Source organism: Danio rerio, chromosome 23 (assembly GCF_049306965.1).
Source record: "Danio rerio strain Tuebingen ecotype United States chromosome 23, GRCz12tu, whole genome shotgun sequence".
Classification (NCBI taxonomy): domain Eukaryota; kingdom Metazoa; phylum Chordata; class Actinopteri; order Cypriniformes; family Danionidae; genus Danio; species Danio rerio.
This window is the reverse complement of record NC_133198.1, coordinates 15353643-15368972: the sequence shown is the minus strand read 5'-3', so window position 1 is coordinate 15368972 and position 15330 is coordinate 15353643. Positions and strand designations below refer to the sequence as shown.

Sequence of the window (15330 nt, the reverse complement as noted above, 5' to 3'; positions counted from 1 at the left end):
GATAAATAGAGCAAAGCCACACCACACGCAACTTGATCTTCCATTGTTATATGAATTTGATAAAAAGTGCGCAACATTTTCACGCTAAAAACATGCCTTATGCAGGAATGTAACTGATATGCTGCAACGGCTCCTTTAAGTACGAGATCAATGTAGCGAGTTTTGACGCTCTCGCCGCCGGAGCTGAAGGCAGACAGCGTTGTCGCCAGGGCGGCCAGAGCGACCTTGGACGCTCTCGCCGCTTTCGGTGTGAACGTACGGTAACAGTCATGGGGACTGCAGAAACACAGCACTGTTCAGATTGATGCAGACATTGACTTGTACCGCAAAGAGACCTCTATCTCACTCATGGTTTGTCTTCTCAAGTGGGGGAAAGACAATGCACAACGTTACCCCACTGCTGTCAACATGGGCCAAGTCATATCTCTCTTGTCCCAGAAACCTCAGTCCCAAATGAGAGGGGTTTTTTCTGTTGCAGGGGACATTGTAAATACCCAGAGATACCAGCTTTTACCAGATTATAATTATATGATAATTTTTCTTTAAACCCATCTCTATCTAAGTGAGTGATTAAATGTTGAATGTGATGAGTTTTCAACAATACTAAATTGAAACTTTATTTTTTTACATGGTTTAATAATTTTTTGTTATTAAAATTTAAGTTCCTGTTTCAAAGCTAACAGATAGATGGCTAATTTGTATGTCATTGACACTTTTGGCACTTTTTTGGAGTATTTTCAAAAGTTTTTTTTTTCCTGTAAATGATTCAATAAATACCGTACCGTGACATTCATACCGAGGTATTACCGAACCGTGAAATTCTGATACCGTTACATCCCTAATAGTCTATATTTAACATTTCCAGGTGTTAATGAACTGAATAATATATGTTAATAGTTACATTTAAGTATTTTTTTTTTACTTTTTAAGAACGGTATATATATTTTTAAAACTTTTAAAAGCTCATTTTAATTTAAATGTTGACGTTTTAGTTGTTTTTCTCTAACGTTCAGACTATTTATAATGTTTAAAATACCACACAAAATAAATAAATATTCTTAATAATAGAATCTGCCACGTTTTTGAACTGTACAGAGCTGTAGCTGCGTTACTGGGCTTACTTCGTTCAATACATGGTGGTAATAAGAGACATTTCTTTTCATAATTTTAAGCAGGGTTTCTGGTGTTTACTTCATCCTAATCACCGTGCCTGTGGCACAAAGTTATTAAACACACGCTTGACGAGGAATCATCACTACATTGTTCGTGATCTGCAGGCTCATCAAACTATGTCCGTTTGAGAATAATGTCAGTGTTCTCGTTATTTAAATGAACGTTTATTTATCTTATATTTTAACGAGGCATTATTTTTGTGATCCAGCAGAGGGCAGTGATGTAAAAATTAAGTCAAATCCATTTCCCCTCATCATTTTACTGCAAGGGTTTCCATTAGTTCAAGGACCTGTGTTAGAAATAGGGATTATTGTTGAAAACTGTTTACGTCCAAAGTCACATACTTAACCAAGCAGTTGAAAAACACTATATAACAATTGTCCAAGTTCACAGAATATTTCAATGGTGACATTCAGAAGAGATCATCTGATGTACGTTTTTCTATCCTAGTAAGCCACAGAAGTTTATGGTCATAATTGCAACACAGCAAATGTAGTACATTGAGATTACATTCTATACATATTATATAGACCATACTTTGTGATCAAAAAGACTCATTTAGCCCTTTGTTACTTTAGATGCAATGATATTCTTGTGGGCCCATCATTCTTTGATAATACATTTTATTTTGCTGTCATGTTTTAAAAGCAAAGCCATTTTTTAATCATTTCTAATGTCCAGCATCAAATATTCATTTACTTTTGCTCAGTGCATTTAAAAGTTTGAGGGATCTTGAAACATTTATCTAAACTCAAATCTAGCTCTGGTAATGGGAGACGGAGACTTTAGTTAATGCATATGATAATATGTTTACACAGTTTAGTTTGAGATCAAACATTAATTGGCTGAACCTTGTGTAGGAAGAAGAATGCGACTGAAAAACACTCACTGGAAGGTTACTGCACAAATTACAAAAGTATCCTAATTACCAAGAAAAGCATAATTAAGAAAAAGTAGCCTACAGAGTGACATTTACACTGTTACGTTTATTAACACTATGAATATACACACAGATTCTGACAAACAAAAGAATAATTTTGCAGTGTGTTATGTGTAGTCAACAACATTCAAAGGCGTTTGCTACATTTAGGGTAACTATGTGACAAAAATTAAATTAAGGCTTTCTTTTGCATTTTTGCAAAAATTTTACAAACATAAAATTGACTAAAATGCTGTAAAATTTGTGCGGCCCTTATAAAAACAACAGAAATAACACCTTATTTTTATTTTTTTTAAAAACTGAAAAATACATGTGCAAAAGTACTCAGAGACTTTTCCTTGACTCTCAAAAATGAGCTCAGGTTATCCTGTTTCAATTTGCAATGTATTCAGAACTTAATCTGTGGTACAGTGAATAAATACAATTGACTGAATGTGATTTGGTAAGGGGTCGGACACAAACTTAAACACTGGCCAATTTAGTGTTGGAAGATTTATGGCTAAATTTGATTGATTCTTCGTTGATTGCACATTCCACCAGTAAGAGCAGAGGGTGAATGTTTAATTATCAGTAATTGCACAGTTTTGCATAAATATTGCAGTGCACACAACATTATGGATGACATAGTTTAGAAGTGAAAAAAATAGTTTGTTTGCATCTTGCTGGCACATCTGTGACCAAAGACAGCAAGTCTTTGTGATGTATCATGAGCCATGGTGTCCAGGGTATTGTCAGTGAACCACCAAGAAGAACGAACCACATCTAAGATAAGTAACTGTGGAAGCAAAAGAAAGCTGACTGCAGAATTAAATGAGCACCTCAACTCTCCTGTTTCCACCAAAACTGTTCGTCAGGGGCTCAACAGAGTTGGCTGGGCAAATAAAGCCAAACCTTTGGTCTTTTTTGCCAATTGCCAATTGTTTGTTTCAATTGTGCCAATGGTGAAAATCTTGGGCTGTGGACAATGTGAAACATGCATTGTTCTCTGATGAACCCCCTTTCACTGTCTTTTCCACATCCAGGAGTGTTACGGTGTGCAGAAGCCCCAAAGAAACTTACCACCCAGCCTGTTGCATGCCCAGAGTGAAGCATTGGGGTGGATCAGTGATGTTTGGGCTGCAATATCATGGCATTCACTAGTCCCAATGCTTAGTAACGAAGTAACGAAACATTCTGGAGGACCATGTGCACTCAATGGTTCAAACATTGTATCCTGAAGGCAGTGTCGTGTATTAAGATGATAATGCACCAATACACACAGCAAGACTGGTGACAAAGTGGTTTGTTGAACATGAAAGTGAAGTTGAACATCAGCATTTCTCTGTGGATTGAGAAGCTTTCAGAAGAACAACCATTTTTCTCAGCGCTGCACAAATCAGGCCTGTATGGTAGAATGGCCACACAGCGGACACTCCGCAGTATACAGCCCACCTGGAGTTTGACAAAAGGCACATGAAAGAGTATGGCTGGGTAATTAATCAAAAAAGTAATCAAATTCAACATTCAGAACCTATAATCAATCTAAGTTTTCCTGGTTAAGTTTTTCAATTACTTACTTAAGTGCATGTGTTGTCACCTGACCTTGCTCTGTTTACTATTGTGTTACTTTGCATCACTTTGACGATTGACGAAGCTGCGCCAGAGATGTCTTGAGACGGCATACTTTTCATTCATTTTCTTTTCGGCTTAGTCTCTTTATTAATCTGGGGTCGCCACAGCGGAATGAAATGTCAACTTATCCTGCATATGTTTTACACAGCGTATGCCCTTCCAGCCGCAACCCATCACTGGGAATCCCCCCTACACACTCACTTACTCACACACATACACTACAGACAATTTAGACTACCCCTTTGGATTGTGGGGGAAACCGGAGCACCCAGAGGAAACCCAAAAATGGGGAGAACATGCAAACTCTGCAAAGAAACGCCAACTGACGCAGCCCAGGCTTGAATCATCGACCTTTTTGCTGTGAGGCGAACGTGCTACCCACTGCGCCACCATGCAGCCAGCATACTTCCCATTACATTACAATTATTTTTTAAATTAAAACATTCGCTAACAGAAGATGCAAGAAATACATTGTTTATAATGTTATTTTCAGCATATACAATACTTTTAATATGAAAAACACTGAAAATAATTAATTTTGTTTCCAAAAGTGCCAGCTATATATTTACACTTTATTTTATTAGAAAAAAAGTGCCTTTTGGTTTTAGGCAATGTTTGTTTTAACTTCAGTTGTTCAACGTTGTTGTTCAATAAATAATCATAGATAGTATAGTGTGTTTCTTTCAATTATTTTCAAATCAAGTAATGCACCATTCATTCAAAAATCTCTCACTTATGTGAGCATATTTAATGTCCAAAACGTTTTAGTAAGCTATGAAGATAAATAAATAAATAAAATAAATAATGGTTCATTAATCGAATGGAGTTAAAATGTTCAATTAATTGAGATTTTGATTTTAGGCCAAATCACCCAGCCCTATGAAGGAACCTCAAACTATTAGAAATTTTTTTTAATGGCCGATTGAAACAAAGATTAAACTCAGATTAAGAAATACCTCATCCTTTACTGTCAGCCTGCATGCAGAACTTCAAATGTGGCCTTTCCCTACTGGTTGAATGACTGATGTCAAGAATGAGCAAACATTTTCAACTCATTTTATGTTGTAATACAACTATTAGCGTCTTCAGACCTGAATTATGTTCCAACTTTCAGAAAAATGTAAAAGTACATTTTCACTGTGCTTGAAGCTTCCATAAATGAGTTCCACAAAATTTAATAAACTTTAATTGATTAATAATTGATTTTAATTGATTTAACATCTGTACTTCAAAAACAATATACCAGCAGGAAATTAAAATAAAATTTTACAGAAGTCACTGTTTTCTTGAAGTTTTTTAACTTAAAGGTTACAAACTTGAATAGTTTTTGTTTTATATATTGCACATAATTTGAACTTACTGTACGTTGTAATGGATGGACATTCAAAAACAAATGTTCACTGTTAAAAATGTCATCATTTATTCAACTTTTGTTTCAAACATTTATGTTTTTTTTTTCTGTTGAACACAAAATAAGACATTTTGTAGAAAGCTGGAATCCTGTAACAATTGAATTCCACTTCTTGTGTGTTCAACAGAAGAAAAAGAAACTCATCAAATAGTGATTTAGGGTGAACTATCCATTTTACCTCTCAAACCCAATGTCCATTATAATAACAACAATAAAAAAAAAACAAATTTAAAAATTTCAACTCTACAACTGATTTTTAATCCTTTATTACTAAATGCTATCCTTCTTTTTTCACAGAAAAAAAGAAAAACATCATTCTATACATTTATGAAATATTGGCAATCAATAAATGTGAATAAAATCTCGCTAACGATAACGTACTACAGAGTATTACTGCTATTTAGCTGGATGACAAAAATCCAGTATTGTGCACAACAGGCTTTAAATTTGTTGAAATGCCCTGGAAAATAAAACATGACCTGACATGTGATGTGGATCAAAATAAATAAAAAAATGGTAAAAATTAAATACAAATAACAAAACATATAGATATAATGAATTTTTTATTTTTTATGTTACACAATTATTGATTTGTATCACTGTACCCACCAGCCCTCACACTACAAGCCAACCGCTACTTCCCGGTAATGACTTTACCCACCTGCACACATGGTCCAGTAGTCAATTGCAGTTTTTTTAGTCACTCATACGTTTATATGACTTCAACATTTTCACAAATTGTTCTTTCATCGTGAACACAGAGACAAAAATGGCATTAAAAAAACTTGCTAAAGGGCGATAAAAAAACAACAACAAAATTAACTTTTTTTTTGCCCTAAAAGTTCTCAGACCCCCAAAACACAGTTATTGTGCAAATAAATGGTTAAAATGCTTACCCTTTGGCCCGATCCCAATTCTACCCCTAAGCCCTTCAACTTAGCCCAATTCTCCTTATTCTGTGTTCACACCAGATGCGGAACGCGTGGATAAATCACACTATTTGCGTGTAAATAGACGCGTTACCATTTTGAGTTTACGTGCTTCATTCGCACGTCAAATCCCCTTCACAATAGACGTGAATTCACATCTTGGGCAATGCTTCTGTCTGTCTGGTGACCTGGTGACTTCTTCCACGTCTGGTGTAAACGCAGCATCAGGTGAAAGGGGCTAAGGGGAAGGGCTAAGTACTCCTTCAAACAGAGATTTTTTTCAGTACCATATTCGAAACCAAGGGGTAAAAAAATTAGCAAGGGCTAGGGGTACAGAAATAGAATTGGAATTGGATCTATGTTTGACTGAATTTTGCAGTTCAGATATTCACCCCCTCAAAGTGCCCATCAAGTTGTGTCATCTTCTTATGTAACTGTTCACTCTTTCAAGCAAGCCTAACCAGCTACCTCTCCATTCCCAACCCCCTGGGTCAAATGATACAAGTACACTCTTCTCTCTCCATTAGTTGAGGAGCACCATGGAATTGTTTGGCCACATGAGCCGCATTCTCTCCATGGTCTGTCTGACGTTGGCCCTGTCCCACTGTGCAATCTATTTGAAGTTATGTGTGTGTCTCAAAAGAGACTAGTTTCCTGTGACTCCAGGATTTTAGGAAGAGGTACCTGTGGGTGGGAAACATAAATAAAAAAATTATAAATCTGATTACTTATGAAAGGAAACATCAATTCTAGGCAACCAGACAATAGAAGTCATTTGCACAATATGTGGGATGAGTTTAATAGTTTAGGTTAGTGATTCAAAACTAGATAGTACCTTTTTTAAAGAGTTATGGAACACCAAAACACATTTACTAAAAATTGGTTGTTTCAAGCTAATTCATTCTTCCGGTTTGAAAATATATTTAGAAGCTATGTCACAGCAATTGTGTAAATTCCAGTGTGTCCATTGTGGATGTCTGTACCGGCATGTAAAATGTGACATCTTTGAGTTTTCATCATTAATTCAAGAGAAAGACTTGGTTCAAACCAATCAGCACGCTCTATTGTGTATGACGTGCAACTTCATTAATATGCATTATAGCTTTGAAGACTGTTTTTACTTTTTATAATGTTTAGACGGCAAAGAGACGCCACAAGTGGAAAACAAGTGGAAGAAGAATTGTTTGGAGACATGGGTTGTCAGTGTAGCGTTTATAAATGTGCCTCAACAAAGCTTTTGTATTCATTTCCCTGCTATGAGATCGCAGCTGGACTCACATGTGGGGATTACAGTGGTCTGCTAACATGTGACACAAATAAGTTTGTAAGGAAAATTTTTTACCCAAGAGCTTTTTGCATCTGGAAATGGTGAAAACTTGGTTTACCACTCGTCTTCTTTTTAAAAAGTTTGTGTTGATTGTCCTGTCTCTACGGATTTGGTAAGTGTGTTATCAGTGTTCTTTGTTTGTTTATTTAGATGGCAAAGTTAGTATCTTTAGCAGTACTCTATCAGGTTTTAAAGGCATACCTTAGTCAAAATGAATTAGTTACTAAATTTACAGTAAGTTAATATAACTTCAATATTACGGGCTGAAAGATTCACTGTAGCTGTTTCCCCCTGCAATTGTGTTTGTTTTGCCTGTGTGAAAATCAGCGCCTGCTTGTACTGAAACTCTCCTTTTCATGCAAACCCTTCCCTCTTTGGCCACTCGGCACTCCCACCTAAACAAAGCTGGACTTACCCTCTTTCCTGACTTTTTTTTTTTTTTAACTAGAGGTGTGAAAACACTGCTGAGACAGGGGGGTTTCATGGCCCTTTAAATACTATTACAAAAATTGAGGTTGTTGAGGGTTTGAGTTGTAGAGGGTCATCACATATTTGGAATATTCACACATTTTCACCTTTAAATATGAATTTAATTAACTCATTTAGAAATAGCTCTGTGAAAGTAAAGAATTTTTTTGGTAATGTTTTGTTACAGTAGACGGGTGATAATGTTTCAGTATAAATATACATAATTACTAACAGTAATTAACAGTTTATACAAAACAGACTCTCTGTGTTGTGTTATTATACTAAAACAACAAAAATAAATTTATTCAAATCATCACTCAAATTCATTGGGGGCAGGTGCAGAATTTTAATGGACCGACTCACAAACTCCATGCACACTGCTTAATCTAAGCAGGGCTGTCAACTCTTAACTAGTGGTTAATGGTCTAAAAAGGTGTTTTTTTTTTCAGGTCTGTTCTGCTAGCATCACAGACAGCTGAGAAAAAGTATGCTAAATGCAAAGTAACATTCTTAGCTTGACAAGAATGTACAGCAACTGTTAAGAGGAAGAAATGCATCTCTTATGTTTTGTTGATGTTAGTTTGTGCCACATAATCAGTCTTTTTGCATAAATTATTCTGTCTGTTCATACAAGCTAGTTATGTAGGATAAAAATATCTTGAAAATATCTACAAATTATTGAAACAAAACCAGTACCCTAAAGCAAAACCAGTGATAGAGTGCCACATAGGACCTGCATTGTTAAATGTTTAAGAACATTGTTCCTCATTGTACCTACTTGACAATGTGGCTCACTCAAGCTTATGTCATGCACACAGTTACTGTAATTTGAGAGACATAAACAGCACTTACTGCTTTGAGATAGGCCACATTGCTCTGTCGAATCTCACTGAGCAGGTGATCCCGGGGTGTTAAGTCCACCTTTGGTGGCTCTCGCCTACGCGGAACTGGCTTTAACGTCTTAATCATGTCTTTTAGGTTTGCTCTTTCATCCACAGGTCCTTCTCTTGCTATGCTCCTTTTTTTAGGAACGCTCCTTAGATGAACATTGGGTCTTCCATCTTTCCTCTCATCACATTGGTTCCATTCCAGAAGTGGATCTCTTCGTTTTGGAGTCTTTTTCAGCTGTACTTCTTCGAAGAGGTTTCCTGTACTTAAATTTGGAGGATGCTGTTGTGGGGCAAGATGTTGGGTTTTGCACAGCTGGTGAGGTGGACTTGGTTGTGGTGAAGGTTCAGGAGAATCTTCAGGGATATCCTCAGCCCCATTTTGACAATTCTGCAAGAGGGACAATGGTATGTAGCCTCCCAACATTTCCAACATGCCAGGGGGCAAGTTTAGAGAGTCTTCGTACATCTCCATGACCTTCCTCTGCTCTTTCATTTGCTGGAGCTTCTGCTCCTCCATTCTCTGTTGCCGTTGACGATCCAAGTTCCTAGTGAGGAGATTGGTGACCACCATTCTGGGCCCAGGGAGTTCAAAATGGTAACCCATCTTCAGAAGAGTGTTGTTAGCCTTAAGGAGACGAGATACCTCCATTTCTGCATGGTGTCCTAGCATGTGCCTTTGATTGTGGAAGCGAAGCTCAGTTAATGTCTCGTTGAACTGCAGGCAACGTATTATTGCCACAATTCCTTTTCCTGTGATGAAATTGGATTCGATATTTAGTGTGGTGATACTCCTGTTCTCTTTAAGCATGTTAGCAAGAGTGAATGCTACATTTTCATCTGCGCCAGTGTTTGCAATGCTAAAGGTCTTAACATGTCGGTTCTTCTTCAGGGAGTTGACGTAATCAAGGAGCATTTCTTTTGGAATGTTTTCAATATTGTTTAGATTGACGTCTGTGACAGAGGGATTGTTGTTGCGAATTTTATCCAGAGTGGACTCCAAATTAGTTTCATTCCCAGAAGGCCTTGCAGTCTTTTTAACAAAAGTGTTGCCACCTAGAGCAAGTTTTGGGATCTTTAGCTTGGATATGACCCTTTCTTCTTTCTCTGGAACCCAATTTTCATATGATGAGGGAGCAGGTTCAGTGGAATCTTCTTTCTTCTCCTCATTTACTTTAGTTTCTGTGTCAAGTCCTGATTGGTCAGTCTTAGCTTCAACATTTGCATCTGCAGACTCTGAAGGGCGCTGTAAACCATCTTCTGAGGTCACTGTGGGGTCGGTAGCATCAAGATCTGTTTTGACAGGCTTGTCACATACTTTGTCCTCTTCCTCAACTTCCATTATCACTTCTTCAATCACTTCATCAACAACAGCATCTCCCTGTCCCCCTTCAACCTCCTCCACAATCTCCTCATAGACAAGTTCCAGCTCTTCAACTTTGTCTTCATTTTTTGCTTCATGCTCCTCATTTGTTTTCTTTTGATGATGACAAATAGATACAAAGGTTAAATCTGAAGTTTTGAACAACTATTAATGACTACAAAATATGAATCTTGAGTAACTTGCTCAAAGGCTAAAAATAGAATGTCCTGTCTGAAACGCTGCGTGACAGTGCAGATGCTGTTTCAAGGCATTTGTTGTTGTTGTATAATTGGTCTCCTAGTTGCATCAGTTATAAATAGTAAAGTTATAAACTGTAAAGAATGCAGACAATAACTAGCCTTACCTGACTGGGTAATAGAGTTGTGGGAACCCTCTCTTCCTCCAGCATGCGTTTGGACTCTTTCTCCCAGTACAGATATTCCACCAGCGATCTGTGATCAAATGATCCAGTGGGTGGTTTGTCAGTTTGGTCTCTCTGTCTCATTCCCACCGGCACTCTCTCGTCAGGAGCAATTTCTTCCATCTCGCTCTGGAGCTGCTTGAGCTCCTCTGCTGAGAGGCCTGCCAGAATTTCATCCTCATCTATCTCCTCTTCTGATTCAGGCTCAGTGCAATCTGAAATTAAACATATCCACTGTATAACAGTTGGTAAAGGAACACTCCACTTTTTGAATTTTCACCATTTTTTATATTTGATCTCTGGGTCGGGCATGAGTACTTTTAGCTTAGCTAATCACTGAATTGGTTTAGACAGTTAGCATCTTGCTGAAAAGTGTTTTAATAATTTACCTATTTAAAGCTTGACTCTTCTTAAGTTACATTTTTTATTAAGACCAGTGGTGGAAAGAGTACTGAAAAATCACACTTGGGTAAAAGTTCCATTACTTGCCTGAAAATGTTGTGCAAGTAGAGTAAAAGTATCTTTTGTAAATATTACTCAAAGTAGGCGTAAAAAGTAGACCTTTCAAAAGTATTCAAGAGTATTGATTAGTGAGTATTACTCTGTAAAAAGCTGATGCATTTACATGTAATTTGTGAATGTGTTTAAACGTAACATTCTGTAGTGCATTTAGTCATTGCCCAGCAGGCACACAGCATTATAAGACTTTAATATTAAGTTAGATTTAGTTTGTGATGTCAGGTGACCAAATAAAATTCAGTGTCTGGCCAGTGTCTAAGTACAATGATATTTTGATGTCCAATAACAACATCAAATGAAGTTGATATTTAGTTGATTTTAGGTTGTGCTAGCAAGTGACCAAAATCCACCATTGAGCCAAAATGTTAAACCAAAGTAATATTGATGTCAGATATTGACATTTATTCGTCAGGTCAACCAAAATCCAACGTTTGATAGACGTCATAGTAGTAACATCCACACAACGTCAAGCTGTAAAATCATTAGACATTGATTCTTTTGGTTGCTTTTAGGTTGGACATTGACGTCGTCTGCCTGATGTTGGGTTCTGATGTCAAGCCAATTTTCATTACCACAAAGCACATTTTAAAAACTATTAGTAAATAAAAAATTCTGAAAAAAACTAATTGTATACAGAAATTTGAGAATTTGTAATTTGTTACTTTACACCACTATTTAAGACATGGTACGACAGTAAAGTTCTTTGATAATTAGCTGGAATGAGAGTATAATTCCTAGCCTTTGCACCGAAAATTTCGAAAATTTGCACCGTGTGTCTGTCAAGCTTTAAAGAGGACATTTATCAAAACTTTATTTTTTGAGTGAGATGCTAATGGTCTAATCTGATTCAATAACTTTTGCAAAGCCAGGTTTGCCCAAACTTGGTCCTGGAGGGCTGGTGTCCTGCAAAGTTTAGTTCCAACCCTAATCAGACACACCTGGGCTAGCTAATTAAGCTCTTACTAGGCTTTCTAAAACATTGGCTGTCTCTCAATTCTAAGAATGCAGAGAACTGATTGTCTTGCTAGGTCACCTCAGAAGAACAAACTCGGGAGACCACGAGGACAGAGAACGTTCTATGAAAAATGAAATGTTGCATTCTTCCCTGGTTCTTCCTAATAGTCATATGACCCTCTCGCATCTTTAACCAAAAATTATTTAAATATTACAGCATTCATTGTATTTCCCCTTTTCACAATATATTCTGTGCATAAAGAGTTTACAAAGATAAGTTGCACAATATAAATAAAACAGATTTAAATATGAATTTCCGCAAATAAACATTCTTTATTGTGTTTAAGCCTTTATTAAGATTTTCATGGTAATGTTTACTTTCATAGTTTAATTTAGGGAAACTCCTGAGATAAATAAGTTATGTCTTTGAACTTTAATAATAAATCTATATAAAATGCAGCACTTTTCACCTGAAGTCGCAAGGACTTCTGGGACTTCTAGAGCAAGTTTGCTGCTCAAGACTGCATCAGTGCATCCTCTATCAAGAACACATCCGAAAAGTTTCACGTGTCCTCTGTTTTTGCGGTCTTGAGTATTGGAGCTGAACTTTAGCAGTTGATGATGACGTTACACGAGGACACAAGATCGCTAAAATGATTAGATATTTTAAAAAGCAAGCGATAGGTCCATATTTAAAATTTCTGTCTAGATAGGTCATGTTTTGATCATCTGTTGAACCAAGCTTGAACTTTGCAATAGAGATCTGTGCTGGACTAAATTTTTAATCCTGCTCGCGGCAGGTTTTAGTCCGAACCCGACCGCTCCCGCTTATATTTGTCATTTGTTGTCCCGCTGTCCGACACACCCTGTTTTCTACCTGCCGCAAACATTCCCGCTTACAACGGGACCAGCTACATGAGTCCAGACAGCCTATAACAAGCTGTCAAGTATAAACACACACACATAGACAAACAGCACCAAGCAAGCGACACACAGCATTACGCTCTCTCTCATTCACACACATACACACACATAGACAGCAACAAACAAGTGACACACAGCATCATGCTCTCTCATTCACACACATACATGCGCGTGCTCGCTCACTCTGGAGTCGGGAGCGATATTGTTAGACTGCCTGCTCCTGTTAAAATTACACCAGTTACTGACCGCTCTTGCGCTTTATTCAAAAATTAATTCCCGCGAGGCAAGAAATCTGGTCAAGTCCCGAGGCTCCCGTGGTACAGCTGCGGGAATGCAGACCTCTACTTTGCAAAACGAGCAAACTGCACGAGTGTTTCCGGTCTGACACATTCGTGTGCATATGAATGGAAGTTTACAGGGAGAAAATTCCAGTGTAAAAATTTGCAGGACACCAACCCTTCAGGACAGAGTTTGGACATCCCTGTGCTAAGCTAAACTAATAGTGCTCCCGCCAGACCTGGAGATTTGCTGAATAGATAAAACAAAAACAAAAAACTGTTTATTTATTTTTATTTAACTCTAGGTGATTTGAGCCTATTTCCAAAAAAGGTGGAGTGTTTGTTTAAACTAAAAGATACACAATTAATCACCAGAGCAGGTTTCCTGAACACTGACTGATATTTAAAAGAAAAACTGGACAAAATTTCACCTATTAAACAATTTTACAGCAAGAAATAATGTTTTACTTAATGCCAGGGCATTGGATATGTTCAGTACAACATGTCTGCAAGTGTGCTTAATTATATTTAACAGTTTCTTTTCCTAAAATAAGAGTTTGTTATGACCACCAGTTTTACTGGTCTGCTGGGAGCTTGCTAGAGATGGAGTAGGCTGAGTGTTAAACTCAATTCCTTGCAGTACCTCAGAGCTTTTCACAAAGATTGTCTATGTTCTCGGGATTAATGGCAACAAACAGTTATATTAACAACAAAAGCAACTGAACGCAATACCTCGGACTGTCATCTCATGAGAAGCGTCTTTCTGTCTCAATCCCACCGGCACTCTCTCGTCAGGAGCGATGTCGTCCATCTCACTTTGGAGCTGTTTGAGCTCCTCCGCCGAGAGGCCTGCCAGAATCTCATCCTCATCGATTTTGTCTGTGTATGATTCCTGTTCAGTGCGCTCAGACATGTCCACTTCTGTGTTTTCAAGAACTCAGTTACAGCCACTGCCTCTAAAGTGTGGTGTCACTTAGTTCCAGACAAGCAGGAGGACTCAAGGCCTTACGCCACATGTACGATCTAAAATAACCTCCATTCAACTGAGGGGATGGTATTTATGGAACAAGTGGGGACATACGGGCATAGACTTTTTTCAGCAGCTTGAGTCAGCTGGTCCGTCCCCCATATTTCAACATGACGGACTCGAGAGAGAGAGAGAGAGAGAGAGAGAGAGAGAGAGAGAGAGAGAGAGAGCTTGATAGAGAAAAACAGCAGCAGGTGGACATGCCAGTCAAGTGGCCCCGGCAGTTCAGACCCCAAAGACTTTGGCTACAAACATTTTATCTAACTGGAATAACAGGGTGACCACAAGAAAAGAGGACGCTCGCTGTAAACCCCAGCTGGTTGGTTACATGGCCAGTAATTCAGACTTGTTCCACGTGTTCAAATGCTGCGTGCTGTCAGCGCTAGAAATATATAGTGATTTGAAACCACTCTGACCCTTAATCCTCCACAGTTCTATGAAGACAAAAATAAAACCTGTCTGATGTTGAACACTACAGGAGAGGAAGCTGGGTAGTCAGGAAAAGCAGGCTGATGTAGGATGGAAAGACTGCACAAACATTAGTGCTGTCAAGGAAAAATATGGATAGAGTTTGAAAATCAGAATCAAAAATAAGTGTGGGTTGTCATTCACCATAACCCTTTAACTTGCACATTAAGATTTTTTGACCAATTTCTCTGCTTGAATTTTTTTGTTTTTTGTTTTAATGATAACCTTTAGACAAAAGGCCAACCAACCTGTCATGAAACCATTTCACAGTATTCAGTTATAATATTTAAAATGTAGAATTAACAACCCCATTATAGTATTACTAATTGCAAATTATTTTGTACACTCAAAAAAAAAATGTTGCTTATATTTCTTGTGATTTTTATTTTTAGTACAACCAATTTGTTACTTAAATTCTTTAAGTTAACTTAATCAATTTGTGTTGGGACTACATGAAAGAATTCTGTGGAACTTAATTGTGTGTGGCTTCTTTTTTTACATTGTAGTTGTCATTTAGAAAATGTAAACTATTAATATGGTAGTGTTAGTAGCACAAAGATCAACAAGGTCTTAAGTATGTTCACACCTAGAACAGTAACCATAAATATGAATATAAATATATCTTCATTC

At 37.4% G+C, this 15330-nt stretch overlaps 1 protein-coding gene across 1 annotated transcript; it reads right to left on the bottom strand.

Annotated features, from left to right (window-relative positions):
• Positions 1 to 5683: 5683 nt before the first annotated feature.
• lmod3 (leiomodin 3 (fetal)) lies at positions 5684 to 14204 on the bottom strand. The gene is made up of 4 exons (XM_021473591.3): positions 13938 to 14204; positions 10474 to 10745; positions 8712 to 10223; positions 5684 to 6748 (listed from the first exon to the last, which is right to left on the bottom strand). The coding sequence occupies exons 1-4, from the start codon at positions 14116 to 14118 to the stop codon at positions 6701 to 6703; spliced, it is 2013 nt and encodes a 670-aa protein (XP_021329266.2). The 5' UTR covers positions 14119 to 14204; the 3' UTR covers positions 5684 to 6700.
• Between the last annotated feature and the right edge of the window lie 1126 nt (positions 14205 to 15330).